General features: G+C 34.5%; 3 protein-coding genes across 9 annotated transcripts; 1 reads left to right on the forward strand and 2 right to left on the reverse strand.

Moving 5' to 3' along the window:
* The first annotated feature begins 1,068 nt into the window (after positions 1–1,068).
* On the forward strand, positions 1,069–3,916 carry LOC110786366 (GDSL esterase/lipase 7). The gene is made up of 5 exons (XM_021990910.2): positions 1,069–1,530; positions 2,074–2,201; positions 2,789–3,028; positions 3,125–3,380; positions 3,477–3,916. Exons 1-5 carry the CDS (start codon positions 1,152–1,154, stop codon positions 3,701–3,703), a joined length of 1,230 nt encoding a protein of 409 aa, XP_021846602.2. The 5' UTR covers positions 1,069–1,151; the 3' UTR covers positions 3,704–3,916.
* LOC110786367 (calcineurin B-like protein 3) lies at positions 3,823–5,910 on the reverse strand. Its single transcript, XM_021990912.2, has 8 exons — positions 5,202–5,910; positions 5,029–5,111; positions 4,880–4,939; positions 4,682–4,790; positions 4,537–4,589; positions 4,261–4,341; positions 4,065–4,177; positions 3,823–3,978 (listed from the first exon to the last, which is right to left on the reverse strand). The coding sequence occupies exons 1-8, from the start codon at positions 5,269–5,271 to the stop codon at positions 3,909–3,911; spliced, it is 639 nt and encodes a 212-aa protein (XP_021846604.1). The 5' UTR covers positions 5,272–5,910; the 3' UTR covers positions 3,823–3,908.
* Positions 5,911–6,171: 261 nt separating this feature from the next.
* Positions 6,172–19,882, reverse strand: LOC110786396 (calcineurin B-like protein 8). Of its 7 annotated transcripts, none has more exons than XM_021990944.2 (10): positions 15,303–15,415; positions 15,028–15,169; positions 10,330–10,493; positions 7,972–8,054; positions 7,782–7,841; positions 7,443–7,551; positions 7,175–7,227; positions 6,833–6,913; positions 6,580–6,692; positions 6,172–6,491 (listed from the first exon to the last, which is right to left on the reverse strand). In XM_021990944.2, the coding sequence occupies exons 2-10, from the start codon at positions 15,093–15,095 to the stop codon at positions 6,437–6,439; spliced, it is 786 nt and encodes a 261-aa protein (XP_021846636.1). In that variant the 5' UTR covers positions 15,096–15,169; positions 15,303–15,415; the 3' UTR covers positions 6,172–6,436. The 7 variants fall into 7 exon arrangements, with proteins under 7 accessions (XP_021846636.1, XP_056686877.1, XP_021846641.1 ...); XM_056830899.1 differs by having other exon boundaries at positions 10,330–10,502; XM_021990947.2 differs by lacking the exons at positions 6,172–6,491; positions 6,580–6,692; positions 6,833–6,913; ... (2 more) ...; positions 7,782–7,841; positions 7,972–8,054 and adding exons at positions 15,690–15,770; positions 16,032–16,084; positions 16,303–16,411; ... (1 more) ...; positions 19,316–19,398; positions 19,696–19,882 and having other exon boundaries at positions 10,337–10,493.
* Positions 19,883–23,710: the final 3,828 nt, after the last annotated feature.

Genomic DNA, 23,710 nt, shown 5'->3' on the forward strand with positions numbered 1-23,710 from the left:
TATTTAGAGGTGATCAAAATTCAGGCCAGATCGCGTTTTAATACAAAAATTCATGTCCAAATTTATAAATTTGGTGCGAGCTAAAATGGGTTTTGGATTTTTCAAGTCGGGTTCGGCTCGGTCTTTAGTTTAAAGATGTGTATTTGAGACTACCCAAACCCGTACTTTTTCTAGTTGAACCAACTCACCTCGCTATAGTTGATCAGGTTTACTTGGTAAACCTAGGACTTGTAAATTACATCTGCCCTTAATTACTATGAGTAACAAGCTTCATAAATGTATTAGAGGTGACAATCAGATCATTTAATACATGTGTGGGCAGAGTTATATTCGATTCAGGTCACTATTAAGCCTTGTAATTACTCGGATTATTATTAGAAGTGGATCAATTTCACTCGTATTTGACCACAGGTCCGTTAAATTGCGGAACATGCACTTGTGGGAGTTGTGGGTAATATGGGTCAGGTCGATTTACTGTATTTAGGTTTACTTATCGTATTCTATAATAGATTGTAGACTTGGTAAAATTAACCCAGGTCGTTTACAAAATCCCATTTGACATCGAAAAGACGACTCGAAGTTAACCCGAAATCCGGAAGTAATCTGAACCAAATTCGAAACAGATCAAAGTTGACTTGACATGATATGACCGATACCCGGTTTGACCTGAAGAAGTAACCGAACCGAATCAACCCGAACCAAAATGATTGAACCAAATTGACCTGAATTGTTCCAACCCAAATATTAGCTAGTATACTATATCATGACCTATTCTAACCCCAAAAGACGATCTAGCCCGAAAAATACCGATCCTATGTGAACTAACACAATATGACCCGAACCAAACCACGACATTACCGTGCATAAACCAAATTATATCCGAAACCCGCATGGAATGTTGGAACCAACCCAATCCCGCACCTAAACCGAAGTAGAAATAACCCGTACCGTATTGATTCAATCCGAATTCGATCCAAACAACCAGTTTGCTAGTCGATACGGTAGTATTTGGATTTCGTCAGTAAGGGTCTTTCTGTCTTTTTAGTAAGGCCAGGTTTAGTAGTGTGCAAACATCAGCAGTATCCAATTTCCAAACTTACCCGCCAAGAACTTTTCCTTTCTCTCGATTCCTTCAACTGAACCAACCAACAATGGCGATCAAAACCTCCATTTTCTCTCTCCTAACTATCTTCATCATCCTTCTCATCATCCTTTCCTTTTTCACTCCCTCAGTTTCAGCAAACTCCCTCGAACACCCACGACAATTAATCGACGAAACTTACTTCCAAGACTTATACAACATGGACATTCACTTTCCTCTCTCCTTTCCGCCCTCGTCGCCGTTGCCACCCACCGGTTCACCGCTCGTTCCGGCGTTCTTCGTACTCGGAGACTCCTCTGTTGACTGCGGAAACAACAACTTTCTTGGGACTTTCGCCCGCGCTGACCGCCTCCCTTATGGCAAAGACTTCGACACTCATCAACCTACTGGAAGGTTCTGCAATGGAAGAATTCCTGTTGATTTTCTAGGTTTGCTTACTTTATTTACCCATTTATTGTTTTTCTTTTTTTGATTATGGGTCACTTCTTGATTTTAATTTCATGCTGAAATTCATTTCTGGGTATTTGTGATCTTGGGTTTCTTGCTGAATTTAGCTTCAATAAATCAAACGGAGTAACTTTCTGGATTTTGATTTTTGCGTCGTGAAATTACATTTTTGAATTTTGAACAAATCAATTTGGCGGGGGGGTTTTTATAGGGTTTTATGTTGTTGAAATTTCTGAATTACTGATGAAAATGTAGCTTGTGTTTAGTTTGAAATGTATTGATCAATTGATTTTGATGGTTTGTTGATGAAATTTGCTTCAATCAGTCATATTCATTTCTGGGTTTTGAGGGGTTTATTTGATAATCATGCCCTGAAATTTCATTTGTGAACAAATTATTGTAGTGGGGTTTTTATGTAGTTCAAATTTCTAAATTCTTTTTTTGTTCATCTTATTGATGAAATTGCAGCTTAGGTTTAGTTTAAAATTGTATTGATCAGTTGATTTGGATCATTTGTTGTTTAGCATTGCGATTAGGGCTTCCATTTGTACCAAGTTACCTAGGACAAGCAGGGACCATTGATGCTATGATTCGTGGGGTGAATTATGCTTCTGCTGGTGCTGGAATTATTTTCTCAAGTGGCTCAGATCTGGTAAAAATCTTAATATTCTTCTAAGTTTACAATAATCTTCACAAAGTTAATTTTCAATGTTATGCTGATATAATGTGAACAACATGTATTTGCTGATATTTAGTCTAGGTAAAATCGGCGCCCTAATCTATTTATTCTCAAGGGAAATAACTATGTGTGAGTGTGTGACTACATATGTTACAGTGACTTAGATTTCACCATTGGAATTTGAATTTTCTGTGTCAAAAAAACTTCTGCAAGATACTGTGTGAGTGTAGTGATGGACCCGAGGTACCTTAGGTGTGTAGGACGCGTTCTTGAGTTCATCAGAAAAGCAGAAGGGTTGCAATGATTTATGACAGTCAGAAGATTAATCATATGACCAATGAGTAAATAGAATCAAGGGATATGAAATGAAAACATTCTATGATGAGGGAATGGAATTATTGGGTGTGAGTTAGATGATGCTCATAGGATTACACTACTGTATTTTTTTTCTGGTTTGTTCTTGAGACATCTTCATCTGGTTTAAGATCAGTGTAAATGGTATTGAACTGCATACGAGCATCTGATATTCGATGTTTCTTTTGCTGGAATAATTTCTGCAGGGACAGCGCATCTCCTTAGCGCAGCAAATACAGCAGGTCACAGACACATTTCAATTGTTCATGATGAGCATGGGTGAAGATGCTGCAGTTCGTCTCATCTCTGATTCAATCTTCTACATTTCTATTGGAACCAATGACTACATACATTACTATCTCCAAAATGTATCGGGTATTCAATCTTTGTATACTCCCTGGAGTTTTAACCATTTCCTTTCAACCTCATTGAAGCAGGAAATCAAGGTGATTAGCATCATAGTAGTTTAGTTTGGCAAGTTTGTTAATTAAGATTATCATCATATGTTTGCTAATATATTTTTGTAACATCTGTTTTGAAAGAATCTACACATATCACATGTGCGGAAAGTGGTGGTAATGGGAATTGCACCAATGGGATGTGCTCCTCACTACCTATGGAGATATAGAAGCAAAAATGGGGAGTGCATTCCAGAAATCAACAATATGATAATGGAGTTCAACTTTGTGATGAGATACATGATTCAGGAACTAAACCAGGAACTTTCTGATTCCAAAATCACCTTTTGTGATATGTATGAAGGTTCTATGGATATCATAGAGAACCATCAACACTATGGTACTGTAAATATCTCAAATCCTTCAATTCTGATTGATATCATATTTGCTTCTGAAAACACTGAACAATGCTTGAGTAATTGGTGTATGTATGTAGGGCTCGAAGTTACAACCGATGCATGCTGTGGATTAGGAAGATACAAGGGCTGGATTATGTGTTTATCATCTGAAATGGCTTGCAACAATGCTTCTACACACATTTGGTGGGACCAGTTTCATCCAACAGCTGCTGTAAATGGAATACTTGCAGATAATGTTTGGTCCGGATTGCATTCAAGTATGTGCTACCCTATGAACATGAAGGACATGGTTTTTTCTGCATAGATAAAGGTGCTTCTTTTTGTAACCTCACAGATACATTAATACTATAATGTGTTTGTTTTACACGTGACAAAAGTCGGTAAATATACATCATACTGAATAGTTGGAGTTCTGACACTTACCAATATTCTCTCAAGGGAGACAATTCTGTATAGTTTCTTGCGAATGACATTGATATATGATAATATAGTTCATGTTATATGCTTTCTTAATACATCTTGGATTCTGATTCTGTATCATTTCTGTGTCTAAAACTTGGAAATCCAGTTGGAATGTCCCTGCAAAGATGAAGATACAATTATGTCAATGTCATATTTCAAATCTTTATATGGTGAAAGTTGAACAAACTGTAAAAATTATTTACTTCAAATATGGAATTGTCATATTCTTCAGTATGGAAGGATTTCTAGCTACAAGAGCCTCCCACTCTTCCAGATCAATCTTCCCGTCACCTTTAAAATCTGCTTCTTCAAATGTCTATTGAAACAGACAGATGAGATTCATATTAGAATTATGATATCATTGTTTGCTTCTGTTTATTTGGCAAGCTTGAGGATCACCTTGTCGATTATTGTTTGGATGATGTCATCTGAAAGGAGTAAATCAGACTCGTCTAGGAAAGCCAAAATCATCACTCTAACCTGTCACATTTTGCTTATGAGTTAATTTCTGCTTGTTTTGTTCATTCTCAAAATCAAAATATCAAAGATATTACTTCCCCCAAAATGCAAAGAAGGGCTAAAAAATAACGAAAATTCCAGGTGCAGATGATGCTTGCAGAGTTGCAGGAATTAGGAATATGATGGTTAACTGAAAGAAAATTAACAGCAACAAACCTCATCAGGCTCTATGTAACCAGTATCCCATACATCATATAGATGAAATGCACCTGATACATTGAAGAGAAAGCATTAGAACTTGTCCAAAAATGCAGGGAACATATTTTTTAATAGGTCAAGGAAGGAGAATGGACAGCCATACAAAAAGCTTTTTCAGTCTGGGTTGCATTTGGATGGAAGGTGCTCAAAGCTTGGACAAACTCTTCAAAATCTATTAAACCATCATGCTTTGAATCAAACTGCTGGAACATCTGCTATGATTTGAGTGAAAAAGAAACTTTAAGTAATTTGCTAAATGCACTGTTCTTATCAAAAGCAGGTGAGAACTGAGAAGTGCAACCCTATCAGCAAAAAGACTTTGTTTTCTTCTGTTTCTGAACAACCCAAGTTGGAATTCTTCCTGCACAAAGAATATGGAAGATGTTTATACACTTTCTACTCTTGCTTCGTAAGAAAACTAGAACACTTGAAGTATGATCAAAATCTAACTTTGCTAATGAAGCCGTCATCAACAACTAAACTGCTCAACCTTCTGAATAACTCGTATAAGCTCTCCACCTCAGTCACAGTAACTGCATGTTGATCCAACATAACATAAATCATTAAGGGCATATTGTATTTCTTGTTCTATGCAAGAAAAGATTAAGAAGATTGTAGCTTACAGTGAGTTTGAGCTGCCAAAACAGCTGAATCTTTAAATCTGTTCCTTTCTTTCCTGCAAAAATTACCCATCAGTTTATTTGTTGACTGACTGCTCTATGAAGATTGCTCCTTGTCCATTGAATTATCGGTGCAACCTCGTTGCCTCATGTTATACAGAATAGATGGCATCAAAATAATAGGCATGAATCAAAAGTGAATACTGTTTTTACTGTTGTACAGCAGTACAGGCCCGAAGGGAAAATCTTTTTATTTTCCTGAATTGTTTGTTATATCTGAGTATAAAATGATGTTACATCTCCAACACAGATTGGAGATATGATGTATGAAATTGTTATATCTGATTCTGATTATGTCTGCAAAATGATGTTACATCTCCAACACAGAAATGGAATATGATGTATGAAATTGAGATAATGCGACAACTAATCCTGTCGCGGGGAGTATGTTTCCAATAGAAAGTAGTTTACTGCAATTCTGCAAATTGCACATTATTCACCAATGACCTACCTTGAGAATTTTTTCAATTAAACATTTCGAATTTATTCTACCTTACAGAACCATGTTCTTCCTGCATTTGTAATATAGAAGAAGATTTACTGCTATTCTAGGAAGAAATGACCCCTGAGGACCTGATTGAATGCCATGTTCTCAAAATTTTAGCAAATTATGGTGGAAATTTCGTCTGCGCGTTTCTTGGGAATCTGATTCTTCACCCTGTAGCAAATTCCATCTCTTTTCTTTGTGGAATCAATCAGTTTATAGTAAGTTTTAGAAAATCATGGTTGAAATTATTTCCCGAAAAAGTGAAATCTTGGGTTTAAGCTTTAATTTTCATTTCTAACATAAATAAATAAAAATTATTTTGAAAGGTATGCTGTACATGTTTAGCAGTTGTAACATTTCAACAAGGGATGCACCCTTTTGGGACAAATAATCTGCCCAACCGATAACTGATGACAAACAGCCGAGTAAAGTGGTTAATACTGTAATTACGAATCATCTGAACATACAATTTCTGAACTGTAGCTGATATTCATACAGTAATTAGGTTGATGAACTGGCAAAATTCTGAACAAAAGCTGTTCTGGGAATCAATCTCAACACGATGCTTCATTTGCCGGTGATCTTCCAAACTTCAGCTCGGTTTATCATTGCAGTTAATCTGCTAAAAACGGCTAAAGATACCAAATTGTCCACACATTTTGGACTCCCTGACTTCCTTAATTAACTTTCTTCAGATCAACATTATCTTATTTTCAACAAAACTTGGAAATACTGTGGACACATCCCTACAAATGGAGCATTAGTCAGTCTAATGCTCGAACTTCAAAGAGAAAAATATAATCATTGAAATAGATTTTAAGATATAAGACATACATTAAGTAAGGAATTGTCATGTTTTTCAGTAGTGACGGATTCTTTCCCACAAATTCCTTCCATTCTTCTAGATCAATCTTCCCATCTTGATTGGAATCTGCTTCGTTGAAGGCCTGCATTTTTAACAGCACGGTAGAAAAGTTCATTTTCTGTTGGTCAATGTAAATATAACTCCGAAAAAATTGATATATAATCAGTTGGAGCAAACGAAATGGAAAAGTTTCCATGAAGATATATGTAAATATGACGATACATTTTCCACTATTTCTTCAATAACTTCATCTGGTAGTTCTAAATCTGATTCTTTCAGAATAGCCAACACCATTTCCTTCACCTGCGAAAATATAATACACAAGAACTAAGAAACCAGAAGAATAACAAATTTAGTGATGATTTATGAATAGTTACATATGCTACTTTTGTGAATGACTAAATCTGTTACTTAATGAGTGTTTAAACAGTGCAACTTTTCAATATAGGCTGACAGACTTGTAAGTTATAACAGTCTTAGAAGGTGCACCGTGAACGTTAAAGGAAACTTAGAGCTTCAAGGTGAAAATAGAAGTCATAAGAAAAGGAAGGGTGTGAAAATTACCTCTTCACGTTCAATACAACCCGTGTGTTGTAAATCATACAGATTGAAGGTAACTGCATACAAGAATATTCTTCTGTAAATTAGCATCACAAAAATACTACTAAGTTTAAGTTGATGGACAATGGCTTTTCTTTTTATTCTTTAAACAAGAGATGGATCCTAGACAGGGGGATACACCATTATGTAATTACGAGAAGAGAAGTTTAAAAAAGGAAGACAACTACATAAAGGAAACCAAAAAACCAGCAAAACAGATCAAGCTCCTTACATAAAATCTTGTCTGCTGCAGGAGACTTGGGATGGAAAATACTGAGCGACTGAACAAATTCTCCAAAATCGAGTACCCCATTACGTTTTAGATCAAACAAATCAAATACCTGCCAACAGATTACATGAATTAAAAAAGAGGTGATTAATTTAAATGCGCTGCTTTAGCTTCTTCAAATCGAAGTCTTTACCATATTATTTAATGATCAGCATAGTAAGAAAGTTCTAGTGAGTATTCATTAAAGTAAAATCCATCAGCATGATCCAATTATTAACTGTAAACTCATTCCTCTAGAAAAAAAGTTAAAGAAGCTTAATTTAATGACACATATTAACATACCCTATCTACAAAAAGATCTGGCTTCCCTTTATTCCTTAGAAGAGCTTGTCGAAATTCTTCCTGTTAACAAATGAAAAAAGTTAATGCGGGAGGAACAGTGGTAGATATGAAGCCTAAGGATGTTTTTGCATTCCTTAAACGGATTTCAATAACACGAAAAATGCTCATAATTATGCAGGAGATGATTTACCTTATGAATGAGGCCATCATCAACAATGCAACAGCTGACTTTCTTGTAGAGGACATATACGGCCTCCACTTCATCCAAAGAAACTGTGTAAAGTAACAAAGGGAAGTAAGACGAAATACAGGAATAACCATGCATACATTTGCAGACCTCTTTGCACATCAGAAAAGTATACAAGCAACAGGTACATGTTTATTCAACAAACTTACACATTGTTTCAGAGGCAAGAGAAGCAAAGTCCCAGTAGTTGGCCTTTGATTTTTTGGAGATACTACAACCCATTGAAGTAACTAAAAAAATTGACTCAAAAATCACAGAAATGAACTCTGTATGTTCAGTGTCTGTTTTAGTCTCAATATAATAAGTAGCAGTATAACAAAGGATAATGAAGAGAGAGCACTTTGACTTGAGATGCTCTTGCACTTTTAGAAATATGAGGCTATCCTAGGTTGAGTTGAAAAGGGATGATGACACAAGATATATTTATATATACACCAATCGCCGCATAAAGTTGGGGGAGAAACAAAATGCATATATGACTACGGAACTTTTAAGGGTGGACGATGACGGAAGTTTAACACGTTGGCAGTTCTTCACGTGTGTGTGAAGGAAAATCATCTAGAAGCGGAAGATTGGTTAGTGTACTCTTCCTATTGCCACATGGTTTTGGGATGGAATTTTACTTGACTTGTGTGGGGTCTCATCTCCTCCCGCAGCGGGCCTTAACTTAGGGGCCAATATAATAACCACCTGTATGAGTGTATGGGACATATGCCACCTTGGTCCTTCCCTTGCCTTACCATTTAACTTGACAAAATTGACCTGACCCGAAATGATTCAAACCAGACTCAAATTGTACCTTAGTTGGATGACTCGATCTAACACGAACATAATTTAAACCCCAAAATTATTGACTAAATATATTTCTATTTACCATAACAAACTAAATTAAAAAATCATTCCTTTGTATTTGCCTCAATATTAATTTTTTAAACTAAATACACAAAAATACACTTATTTTATATATGTACGAATCAAATTTACAATTACAAGTACTTAATAATATAACAAAATTATTAAACATTATGATCCCTACCATGTATACCTAACATTTTTTTTGCTTTCCTTGTTCGACTTCCACCACCATCATCTTCCACTTGATGATTGATTCATTTTGAAAGAACGTGCACTTTATAAGAACTAAAGTTAAAGACATCAATTCTTTGCTTAATATAATCTAGTAGAGGGATGATCCTTTACTTAAGTCAGCAAGATTTAGGTAAATGTTCCAACATAGAAGACTAAAACCAAATTGTTTTACAAAAATATGTAATTAATTAGTGGGTTATCTAGTGCTAAAGCAACATTGATAAGATTAAAAGCATGATTGAAAATTCAAGTCCCGCAATAAAAGTAGATGCATTCTAACTGCGTCATTTGGGTTTCTGTAAGGGACCATGACTCTAAGTAGCTCTCTGCCTCCATTACCCTCTCCCCCCCCTTCCAAAACAACAATAACAACAACAAAATCATAGCCTTATTCCCAAAAAGATACAGTCGGCTATATGAGCCGAAAATCTATCTGTCATGGTAATCCACAAAGTTCCATAATTGATCAATGAATATCATCCAAGATGAGAGTTGAGACCGGTATGCCCATGTAATTTTTATACTTCTCTAAGCATCATACCCAGAAGGAAAGGGTTATGACTTATTATGTCAATTAATTAAGTGGGTTTTGTAATGAGCTTCCTGCTGCAGATTTGAACAATAATTATTTCCACTCACATCCTATAAGTCGTAAGTACACCGGACAACCTGATTCCGGTTGTAAATTGAAACTTGAACGGTTTGGAATAGGTGTACTATAATTTAGGTCCACACTTGGTTATCACTTATCAGTATTATTGTTCCATAGAAACTTGTTCATAACATTTAGATTGTAATCATTAAACAATGCCTACTATAGAAGCACCTAAATCTCTGCATTTAATATTTAATGAAACTTTATCCGGACATCATCGTTTAGTTAGGCACAAGCAGAGATAGTACATGTATCTCACAATATTGAGCAGTCAGTGGAACCCCTAACTGTTAAAACTTAAAACAAGATCATGCAAAATATTATTAGAATGATTTTGAGTAAGTGTTGTGTGACATACTCAATGAGGCTATCAAGATACTGCACCAAACAACGAATTAATTTGAGTACTAGGTTTGTTGGAACAGAGCAAAGCGTCACAAGTTCATATGACAAAAAAGTTCATCTCTCGCAGTATGTCAGACGTAAGCAAAGATCATTAAATTATATGCATGGAACACGCAAGTGGAGACCTTATTGGACACAAGTTAAGTACTTACCTATAGTACACTGAATAGCAGAAGGCGGTGAACATTTTCCTGAAGGCTTCTTATCTGAGGCAATAGCATCCTTATCACAATTTTGTTCTGAACGCATGGACAAATTCACTTTTAAGCAAAAAGCTATCCAAATGTAGGTTTCAGCTCCTTCAGGAACCAATATCCTGCAGTAACTTGACATTAAAAAAAAACATTAAAAACAGATCAATGACGAAGGAAATTAGTTCAAGTCATGACTTGCTTAAAAGAATGGTCATCATGTGCATCATAAGATTCATAACCCATGGATTCTTTGCCAGAAAGTCTCTCCACTCTTCTTGATCATCTCTTCATCATGTTTAAGAAATGCTGCAAGGATATACAATAGCAATTATGACCAGAAAACAGTGTTATAAATTTCTGATAGCAGATGATGATTGGTAAACCCTTTCTGTTTTACTAGTTGAACATCAGGTTTCACTCCTACGGTAACTGCAACGATTGTAGTATGACATACCTAACTGCACTGCACAATGTCTCCACCATTTCCCCCAACACCACACACACACAAAACCCCACACTAAAAGAAAAAATTTCAGTCTGTTCTGAGTAGCTAAAGACATGCTTATCATTTTATTTTATTTTGGTGTTACCACCCGGTTCACCCTTAGGGCTAATCCGGATTTGGGGCGAGTTTTGGGTGGATAGGTTCCAGTCCTCTCCCAATTGTTGTTGCGGGGTTCGAACACGCGGTCCTCCCTACCAAGTTCAGCCTCAATCACCACTGAACCAACGGACAATTGGTAAAGGCATGCTTATCATGGAACACTCTATCTAGTATTGCTTTAAGAAAGTTACTTGAAATTATGACCACTAGTTGCTCGAGAATTGCATAAGCATTTCCTTTAACTGAAGGTCAGATACTCAGATTGCACACATGCAGCACATCAAGAACTAGATACTACCAAACCAAAATAATTTTGAAGGCACAGAAGATAAGCTTTGAGTCTTTGATGCAGGTGACCCAGCCAGCCCTAGTTTCTTTCAAATAAATGAGAAAAGGAAACCTTTTCTGAAGAATTCTAAAACCTTTTTCCTTCTGTTTTATACCTTTTGATTTCCTAGAACTTCTGTTGTCAGTACTCAGTAATAATAGACAATGTCAACCCGCGACTGCAAATATTCGGAGCATAAGGATTTTATAGCAGAAAAAGATGAGTAACTCATTACATTAATGTAACCAGTATGTGAATCATAGATCGTATAATTTGAACGCAGCTGCAAGAAAATTGCTCTTTGCGTCGAAGTAGATGCTCTAGCTAATGAGCATTATTCCGTTTTTGTCTATCAACAAGGGAAATTATCAGCAAAAGGAAGCAGATAAACTAATGTGTGAATTAGGGTCGAACATGGAGACATAAAAGGGACTTAAGGAGAAAGCTATTTCTCCAGTGTAAGAGGACATTGTTCAGTGACCAAATGTCCAAATCACAGTTTACTACTAGGATTTACTTCGTACATGAAACATTGTCTGCTTTAGGGGTGTTGGGATAGAATATCCTCAATGATTGAGCAAATTCTCCAAATTCAATCACCCCATCATGCATGAGATCAAACAAATTGAAAACTGTAATAAAGAAGAAGATATATTGCATTAGTTTCTTCAAATATGATCAGCAGTCTCTGCTACTGGAAACAGACAGAAATGGGCAGTGGTAACGTAGAAGCACGGAAATGCTTTCAAAAAGCAGGAAACAGGGGAAGTTCAGAACTTGGCCTAGGAAATCACAATAAACACTTACATCAGTTAGACACCAGTTAAGCATATAATTATTTAATTACAGTATATTAGTTTCTGAAAAGATGGAACCCTAGGAGTCTCAGCAACTGGAAAGGCATACATCAAAAATGAATTTCATCAGCATTATCAATCTATTAATTGTATATGACGCATAGATTTGGCTTGCCAACTATTACCTAGAGGCACCTGTTAAAATTGTTCCTTTTTACAAACCAAATGAGGAGGGGCAATGTAAATAACATTATCTAGGATTATTCACTCGTTCCTTTGTCCCAAAATTCACACAAATTACCAAACGATGATTCACTGTCAAAACAAAAATTGATCAACTCAAACGTGCATATAATATGTGCATATATAAGCAGGTAAGTATTAAAAAATTATATCCTGGTCTACCCAGGGAATTTTATATTTGTTCTTTCAGTACTAAATAACAGAGTTCAAACACAGTTTGATATCATTTAGCTAATACTTAACTACTTCCTGTTTCTCAATTTAATATTGTCCAAGTAGATAGATTAATTTTTGAAACATATTATATTTAAAATTTAAAATTACTGTAGTGTTCTCTTTCTTCATTTCTTAACAATAATGACAAGATTAAAATCACGGCTCCCACCTCCCATGCCAGACAAGAACGTATGTTATCCTTGACATTTGCCATATTTGGTGCAGATAAGACACTTAGTGACATATTTTCACTGTTCAAAACAAAAGAGGCTGAAGGGAGTTACAGGGAGAATTTTCAGTCCAACAGACTTGTCACTAAAGCAACACTTTAGTGAAAACAGCCTTATCCTATCAAACTCCCTCAAACCTCTAAAACTTACTTCCTTTTCCTATTTAGGCCAAAAAAATATGAAGGGATAGAATAAGAAAATATGACATTTGGAAGAGCATAGGAAGCATGTCTGTAAGTCAGGGTTTTGTATAAGATATTTGGAAACCATAGTCTCCAAAATTAGGTGACCAACCTTTCTTAGTGAAAACAGCAGAATAGCTGTTAAATCTTGATTTCCTAATTTCTTCCAATAGCATCTACCACTAACCAAGGGCTCTACTGCTTAATCACTGAGGCTCCGTTTATTTCAACGGAAAACGATCTTTCATGAATCCATAATTTTCAAAGGAAAACATCAAGGAAAAATAGTTTTCCTTTGTTTTTTTCCTTACAAGAAAATTATAAGAAAAAAAAACATAGAAGAGGAAATAAGAGGAGAGAAAAGGAAATGTAAGGGAGTAGAGTGAAAAATGTGGCATTCCTTCTTTACAAAGAGAAATTGGTTTTCCCCTAGAGAAAGTTGTTTTCCACCCTTAACAAAACAAAGAAAGGAAAATGGGAAATCATTTTCCGGGAAAGTGTTTTCCGTCAAAACAAACGGAGCCTTAGCTATTATTTTCCATTGGTAATTAGCAACCTTTGAACAAAAATATAATACTGTTCCCCATTTTTCAGTCCGATAAGTTACTCTTGTTCCACACACCGATACCATGAGACGGACCTGCCACGTATATTGAAATTTAAGGCAAGAGCATCATGTTGGGGGGAATGACTGTCTACGCAATCTTCAATTTGGTCAAATCATAATGTGTTAGAAGAAACAGAAGAACCTGGAAAAGGATGGATTAGGTTGTCTAGATGAAGTTTAATAAAGAAAATCAACAGGTCTCCAGGTTTACTGCAAGTGAATATATACCACCCATACCAGAGGGAAATAAGCTACCCCAACCTGTACAGACACTCAATTTTTTAAAAGGAATTTCCAGATTTCTACCTTGGTGGAAAACTTCAAGACATCCCAAACAATGATCTGATTCGAGTGGGACTAGTGCCAAATCTAAGATTACTTCCTTTAGGTTTCCTTAGACAAAAGAACAAAGAGGGAAAAGAGGGAAAAAATTGCAAAACAGGATCTTATTGAAACCTCACACAAGTGTGGATATCCTAATCCGTTACGCTAAAAGTTAAAAGTTTGAAATCTAAACCAGGTGGAAGAACGAAACCAGTAACTGTAACTCTTCAAAATTTCAGCAGTCTGTTTACCCTACATGGAGGCCAAATCCATTCCAAAAGGAGCTCCCTAAGTAACTGAATTTTCAGTCATCTGAACCCAAAAAACCAGATTACCTTGCCTCCTCCGTTTAAAGTTGGAAGTGTGCTTTTTATGCCCTCTTAGTGTCTTTTAACAAATAGCCCCTGCAGCTAAATACAGTACCTTAAGCCTAATAAGTAACAGCTGATTAACTGCAGGTTAGGTTGGGCACTGCCACATTTCTCTTACCACGTAAAGTTTTAGAGCTAACAAGTGATGTTTTCTTATCACTATTTCTCTATGTTACTCGGACTCTTCGTTTTACCTCAAGTACCCGTGTCGGATCCTCGACACTTGGACATGGGTATGGACACTCCGACACTTCATTTTGGTCTAAAATTAAGGAAATTTTCCACAATTTAGCCGTGTCGGACACTTGGACACGTACCCGTATCCGACACTCATACCCGAGTCTGAGTAACATAGCTATTTCTGTTACAAACCATACATTTGTCCTCGCTTATTAGCTATCATCCAAGGCTTACTCCATTGTATGAGTAGAACTTATGTCTGCAACTGGATAATACTAACAATTTGATGTCAAGAAGATAGTTTATGGTTTACTTCACTAAAAACAAGGGCATCAAAAACATTGTTCATCACATGTTTGAGCATCAAGATTCAGTATGAAACTAAAAGACTATTGATTAATATCTTGTCAAATCCAACTTTTGTACATATAGGGAGCAACATTAATGTGCAAATACGTAGTTGGATATAATATCTAACAGTGTTACTCAGCAATCAATTCTCCAAATAAAACGAGTGATGCCCACAGCTGACTACAGTGAATAGTAGAAGTTAATCCTTTACAACAGATCATACCAAATACGGCCCACTTTGATGATTTTGAATTTTGCTGGAAGACTTGCTCCTCTTTGAGCCACAAACATCCCTAGCAGCTCTTAGATCTGAATCACACACTTCACTGCTAATGAAAAAGCTTGGGAATGTGGTTGTCAACTCCCTGAAAGTAGTAGTATATTTGTTATCAATTATTGCTACAAAAATATAATATGGTTAAATTAAATAGGATGACATTCAAGCTTGGCACAATCTAACTATTACTGATGCAGGGATCTGAGAATACCAGGACTTACTTTAAACAAGGAAGTGTCATGTTCTTCATGAGCAATGGGCTCCTTGCCATATATTCTTTCCACTCTTCTTGATCAATTTTTCCGTCTTGTTTATGATCAACTTCCACAAAAGTCTGTTGAGACATACAACAATCACATTGATTAGAACACAGCATCAAATAACCCCCACCTAAACAGCTAACCTAAACCTGGCCCCTGACAATTTTTGGAGCAGATTGGGGTAGCTGATTGAGGTAATCCATATTGATTTAAACGGTTTTGAGTTAGGATCCTCTACTCCTGAGGATCTTGTGAATACCAGCCAAAAAAAATGTACTATTTACGTCGGGCCACACCTACAACAGCCTACTGGTAGTTCTTAAAAAAAGTAGATTATGTATGAAGCACCTTCTCTAATATCGCTTCAACCAGGTTATCTGAAGGTGTCACTTCTAGTTCTTCAAATATTGCCAGGAGCATGTCCTTCAACTGGGGAGTTCAGATAGCACAGTAGCAAAACGTCAGATCATAGCAAAATTAAAAAATTAAAAATATGGAAAATGTGAATGGTGAACCAATCTCTTTATTATCTGTTCATAAAGTAAATGAACAGTCTTGAGTGTAGATCATTTTAGCTTGGCAGGATAGCTAATTCGTCTTATTCATTTGTTGTTTAACTTTTGGTTTTAAGTAGCAGTTAGAGATAATAGCAATATATTGTAATAATTGTAAACTTTTGAACATGTTTACCTCTGCACGTTCAATGTAACCCGTGTTCCGTACATCATAAAAATTGAATGCAACTGCAAGATGATTCCTGCTACATTAGTTGCTACGAAGATTCTGTAAGCAATAAGGAAATTACTATAAAAAAAAAAAACTTTTTCAAATTAATCAAGGAACAAGCTGATTATTAGAAAACACCATATAGATCCTGAGGAACTTGTACATTAGTACACCACAAATATCCCTTTGTGATTCAGAAACTAAGAAAAATTAGCAGTATAGAGTAATTTCATACAGGCAATTTTGTCTGTCTCTGAAGTGCTTGGGTGGAAAATACTCAATGACCGGACAAAGTCTTCAAATGTAATTACTCCATTATTCTTGAGATCAAACCATTTGAAAACCTGCAAATGACAATACATGAGTTATGAGGATACTGTTGAGGATAACGTAGTTATCCTAGTGAAAATGTTATACGAAGTATCTTTTAGCTATATGATATGTGATAGACATCTATAAGACTTAGGAGACCTACGAAGTGTGGGATACATAGTTTGTAATATAAATAAAGGCGTACGCCCACGAATAATATGAGACATCAAATATAATTTCTTTAAAGTTTAGCAAATAATGTATACAGGCAAAAGAAAACTGTTTGGGAAAATTATAAGTTTCAATATCAATCAGCAATATTATTCTTTCAACTGGGTTCTAGAACTTCCCTAGCATTGTATGTTGTACCTTAAAGGGTTAATCATCTGAAAATTATTAGGTGCACCCAAGAGTTTTTTTTATGTCAATTGGTGGTTCCTACCACATTTTCTCCTCACATGTAAAGAGAGAATGTGAGAGGGTGCACGGTGCACCCGGGTGCATCTAATATGCTCTACTAATCATCGCCCTTAGGTCTATTAACAAGCATTAAATATATTTTCATAAATGGTATTAAGTTGTGAATCTAATGATGCAATCATGCATTGATCGAATGTTTAGTAGTTTTTCATTTTTTTACTTCTTATCCATAACTCTTTTATCAAATACTTTGTAAACATTCAATACAAACAACTGACTAAACACAAAATTAATGCAAATAAGTGAACCTTCCAGTTGATTGCCAAATATGGTCACCTACATATACAAGGGACTACACTTAGCCTTTGGGGGGAACTTTTATAAGACAAACATGTCATGATAAACACACTCTTCACAATAAATAACAACTTGCGGATTTTCAGGAAAACAACAACTAGTTCGTGGTCCATTGAAAACCTATTATAACCAACTAATAATAGCCGACAATGCTTAATTCAACAAACAGTTCACTAACAAAATTCCAGTAGGAATTAGAGGCACTAAGTTGTTCTTACAAAATATAGGGTAGTAGAGAAAACTATTCCAGTAGGAATTAGAGGCACTCATGAGTTTAGATCATCATAAACTATAACACTCTTATAAAATATTCGTATATGAAATTGATCGTACAAAATACAAGTTAACATAGCTATATTCAACAAACTACGCTCAGAGATTTAATCTTAAATAGTACAAATACAAACATGTATGACATACACTCCCTAACTCTCATAAGTCAACACTATCACTCGTTGCTAAATCCTCAAATGCCTATACATATATAGTTTTTCTATATATAGGCATTTGAGTCCATTAGCAGAAAAAGTATACATAAGTCATAACTCAAAAAAGAATGTGTTTTCTTAATGATGTACATCTTCCCTTTTCTGAAGTATTCCACTTGGGTAGCAAAACTCATTCATCCATACTAAGCAGATACATATTAATCTAATGGCAACAATTAGTGACTATTCTAGAACAAACTGTAGTTAGAAAAAATGAGAGATAGGAGGTGGATTTCTCAGCAAAACCCCCTCTAAGTAGTACCGTTAACTAGAAAACGGTGCCCAATTGTAGAATTACATGGACCATAGAAGCACCTTTTAAGTCCCAAATTCAGTTTAGGTCAACACCTATCCTCATTTTCCTTTAACCTACTGTATTTAACATTAAAAAAACATATATATTCTTGTTTCTGCTCCAGTTTCCCATATCCTTGTTCGTCATTATTTTCTCCGTTTAAGAAGGACAATTGAAAGGAATGCCGCAATTTTCACCGCACGCCTTATGTTCCTCCTTTTTCCTCCCCTCAGATTTTTTCCTCCATCTCCCCTCTCCCTGTCTTCCATTCCTCTCTAGTTTTTTCTAGCAAGTAGCTATATTTTCATTTGAACAAGAACAGCCTTAGACTTGACTTATACAAACTACTATTAAATCTGTTGTAAAAAAACCCAGCTAGTAGCCTATAGTAGGTTTGACTAATAACCATTAAGTCTATTATGAACAACATCACACATCGAGTTTTGGAACAAAGACTTGGAATAACCAAGTAAGAAGATCACTAATAAATACTGAACGTCGACACAGCACGTTGGAGGGGTTCAAGCTTCCTATAAAAGAACACCGGAAAGGAAAGAGTTCGGAAAGCTTGAGAAACAACTACTTTAGATCTTGCAAAACAGGAACAGTACATCGTGGTATTTCAAGGCTTCGTAAAGGGGATTTGGTGTGGAAGATTAAAACATTCTTCCATTTCCATTTCCAGTTTCACATATTTGGTTTTCTTGCCCACCTTCTCCTTGATTGCAGCTTTGATGGTGCCTTTGTTGCATTACAAGTCCAATGAATTAGATATTGACCTCACTACTATTTTCTTTCATCCCATTCTAAAATTCTTTCCTACTTCCCTTCCCTGGTTCTAAGTCAAATACGTTGTAAACTTAGCATACATCTCATCGTGTAAATACAATTGAAGATCTATTGGCGATCTAGAAAGGTAGCAATAATGGAATAAGATCAATCAACAATAACGAGAACAGTGTTTCAAGAATGGAACACATACCCTATCTACGAAAAGGTTACGTTGACCACAGTTCCCAAGAAGAGCCAACTCAAATTCTTTCTGCAAAAGGAATGATCAAGGATATCAGTATTCTCCAAAGTAGGGCCATTTGAGTAATAATTGTTGCTTCGATAAGAGCCAAGTCAACTATGGAGTTTAAGAGTGCTATTGTAGATCAAAATACTTTACCATTGTTTTCAAAATATGAATCTACATTTAAAATTAGATCGGTTAGCATGCTCTCACTTAAGATGTTCAGACAACCCGAAGCAAAAGCAGGTTTGGGATTATGGAAGGAATAAAAAAGACCAGGCCAATGGAAATTAATTTCGTAAAGCATGATGCAAAAATGTAACTGAATTATGGAAATAAAAACAAGTGAATAACCACATACCTTGTTGATCAGGCCTTCATCCACAGCAGAACTGCCAAGTCTCCTATAAAGAACATATAGAGCCTCAATCTCATTCACAGAAACTGAAGCACAGTGGGAAAAAAAGGAGCTTTAGTATATTTATCAGCAGTTCAGCACCAGTTGTGGCTAAAATCATGAGATTGACTCCATACTACCGAAAATACACAACAAGAATGATTACAGGCCACTTATATTGTAAGAACGAACATGGAAGCTGATTTCAGCATACTACACTTTTAATTTTTTAAGAGATTCGCAACACTGAATTCTCCATGGAGACAATTCCACAGACAGTCTGACACAGACTCACCCCTTTTGTTTAATGTATATGAAAGATTGAGATGATTATAGTAACTTACAACATGTTTCAGAAGCAAGAATGATACACTCACAGTTCCCAAAGTTTTTCCTACCATTATTTGTTGAATACATGCAACCCATGAAGGAGACCTAATTCTTAGCACTTTAGATATGAATATGCACTCTTGACCTCTCCATTCTATCCAAGATTAGATATACCTCTTGAAATAGCTATTTTATGTTAACAGTACGTCAGCAGCTTGATCATTAGAAGATTAAGAAAAGGATTGGATAATTATATTTATACACATTCCATGTACCTAGATGTACCTGATAACTTCTCCATTAAACCATATTTTATAAGCTGTCAGTTTTCCGTACCCTGTTGGACAAGACGGCCAAAATCGTTGGAACTCGTCATACTCCAAAATTTCCATTATTCTTCAACTTTTACAACTTGCACGTGCCTAATACAAGGTCCCATCACTATTGCAGGTCAACCAGGGTTGGTTTTATTTTATGTCCAATACTCCAATGCATGGAAAACTTACTAGATTATAGCCATTTAGGTAGTCACATACTCGCATACATGTGTAGTCTAATTTTAGTAGAACAATGTTGTTTTCTACTGTTAATAATGTAATCCCTCGTAAGCAGATCCTTAAGTCAGCTTCTTGTTCAAAATTATCTTTAAAATAATGAAAATTGGAAACAATTGGAGATACCCAGAAGGCAATTAAGAGTATGAAATTCCTTAAACTATGTTCCCTAGGTAACCTACAGTACAGTTCAACAACTAAACTAATAAGAACAAATGTAAAGTTTGTTGGGATCTATTGTTTAATACAGAACAGCAATATTAAAATGCAGGGTTCGAGAATATGTTGTATCCCAAGATCATGACTTTGTCTTTGATAAGATTAACCTAAAACAAATAATGATTTGATTATCAACAAATTAATTAATTAATCAACATTAAATAAACAATACCCGTGTACCAAATTATACAATAAATAATCCTAAATTAAGCAAAGAGCCTCCCTTAAATCATACCTTGAAAAACAAGCAAATTAGCGGGAGGTGAGTTCTGGGTAAGTTTTCTCTATGGGGCATTTTATCGAACACCTTGAAGGCATCACCAACTTGCCAGTTGTTATAGGCGTAGAATAAGTCGGGGATGTCACAAAAACGACCTTCACGTACATTGAAGAGGTAGGGGGTTTTACATGGGTTTACGCAATTTTAAAATCGGATTGAACTTTGAACAAGTCGGAGTTTTATCCACCAATTGACGACGCCATTATTGAGGATAAATGAATACTCCGTAGTCCATACATAAGGTCGGTATTGCAGTTGGCGATATAAGGTTTCGATGTCGAGACTCGGAAGCATGCATCTAGCTTTTTTTTTTTTTTTTTTTTTTGAGGAAAGCATGCATCTAGCTTTGGGGTTATAAATAGATACAGATATTTACTCAACGAGCCTGTAAAAATGTGAAAATTATTAGATACACTCATACACCTATGATATGAGCATGGGTCTAAGATCCGACTCAAATCCTGTTAGACCCGTTTTATTTTTAAAGTCTGGGTCCAATTTTGTTAAATCTATTGGATCTGAGGGGGATTTGGTTTCATTTGTTAATCTAATATACATATATAAAGGAGGCATATTTGCTGAAAGATTAGAGCGCCACCTAGGATTACTAATGGTTTCGGCCAATGAAAAATAAGATTTCTAATTTCTTTTTGAATTAAAAAAATCAAGTACCACGTAGATAATTAATTAGGTGCCACGTAGATATTTTAATTAATTAATTATTAATATATACAACTCCATCGAAAATCAAGCACTTTAATAATTAAAAAATAATCGATTGCCACGTAGATAATTAATTAGGTGCCACATAGATATTTTAATTACTTTATTAATTACTAATATATATAACTCCATCTAAAATCAAACACTCTAATTATTAAAAAAATAAATCTAAAATAAAATTCATCCAAAATCAAACAATAATCTAAACTAAAATAATTCAATTTAAAATCAAACATTAATCCAATATTAGAGCGCCACGTAGAAAAATCTAAAAGTTTCGGCCAATGGAGGAATATTTGCTAAAAGATTAGAGCGTCACCTAGGAATACTAATGGTTTCGGCCAATGAAAAATAATATTTCTAATATCTTATTGAATTTAAAAAATCAAGTGACACGTAGATAATTATTAGGTGCTACGTAGATATTTTAATTAATTAATTACTAATATATACAACTCCATCGAAAATCAAACACTCTAATAATTAAAAAATAATCGATTTCCACGTAGATAATTAATTATGTGCCACGTAGATATTTTAATTAATTAATTACTAATATATACAACTCCGTCTAAAATCAAACACTCTAATAATTAAAAAATAGATCTAAAATAAAATTCATCCAAAATCAAACAATCATCTAAAATAAAATAAATAAAATTCAATTTAAAATCAAACATTAATCCAATATTAGAGCGCCACATAGAAAAATCTAATGGCTCCGGCCAATGAAAAATAAGATTTCAAAATTAATTTTGAATTAAAAAAGTCGAGTGCCACGTAAAGAAATGATTAAATTTCACGCATATATTTTTTATTAATTATTTATTAATATTACGCATATACAATTTCATCCAAAAACAAACACTTTCATAATAAATAAAAAAAATCTAAAATGAAATTCAATGCAAAATCAAAAACTACCCTAATCTGATGTATAAAAGTGGTATATAATCGAAAATCAAGCACTTTAATAATTAAAAAATAATCGATTGCCACGTAGATAATTAATTAGGTGCCACATAGATATTTTAATTACTTTATTAATTACTAATATATATAACTCCATCTAAAATCAAACACTCTAATTATTAAAAAAATAAATCTAAAATAAAATTCATCCAAAATCAAACAATAATCTAAAATAAAATAATTCAATTTAAAATCAAACATTAATCCAATATTAGAGCGCCACGTAGAAAAATCTAAAGGTTTCGGCCAATGGAGGAATATTTGCTAAAAGATTAGAGCGTCACCTAGGAATACTAATGGTTTCGGCTAATGAAAAATAATATTTCTAATATCTTATTGAATTTAAAAAATCAAGTGACACGTAGATAATTATTAGGTGCTACGTAGATATTTTAATTAATTAATTACTAATATATACAACTCCATCGAAAATCAAACACTCTAATAATTAAAAAATAATCGATTTCCACGTAGATAATTAATTATGTGCCACGTAGATATTTTAATTAATTAATTACTAATATATACAACTCCGTCTAAAATCAAACACTCTAATAATTAAAAAATAGATCTAAAATAAAATTCATCCAAAATCAAACAATCATCTAAAATAAAATAAATAAAATTCAATTTAAAATCAAACATTAATCCAATATTAGAGCGCCACATAGAAAAATCTAATGGCTCCGGCCAATGAAAAATAAGATTTCAAAATTAATTTTGAATTAAAAAAGTCGAGTGCCACGTAAAGAAATGATTAAATTTCACGCATATATTTTTTATTAATTATTTATTAATATTACGCATATACAATTTCATCCAAAAACAAACACTTTCATAATAAATAAATAAAATCTAAAATGAAATTCAATGCAAAATCAAAAACTACCCTAATCTAATGTATAAAAGTGGTATATATATAGGATTTTTATTTAAACATAACAATTTAATAGAATCCGTGCATCGCACGGGCTAAAATCTAGTATACTAGTATAGAAGCCCGTGCGATGCACGGATTTGTCAATGTTCGTACTTTTTTTGTCTTATTATAATTATATTATCGTATACAAATACGCACTTTTTAAAGTATATCTATAATAGAAAGTTAAAATAGGTCCCTTTTCAAGTTGGAGTATAAACGTGTTCTTAAAATTAAAAATGTTTATACATAAGGCGCTCATGGAAAAGCTGAGTTATGAAATGGTAATTCAATAATGGTAAAACTCGGGTTAGTTATTCATGTGATCTCAACAAAATCATTACATATACTTTGTATAAGTA

This window comes from Spinacia oleracea, chromosome 6 (genome assembly GCF_020520425.1).
Source record: "Spinacia oleracea cultivar Varoflay chromosome 6, BTI_SOV_V1, whole genome shotgun sequence".
Taxonomy (NCBI): Eukaryota; Viridiplantae; Streptophyta; class Magnoliopsida; order Caryophyllales; family Amaranthaceae; genus Spinacia; species Spinacia oleracea.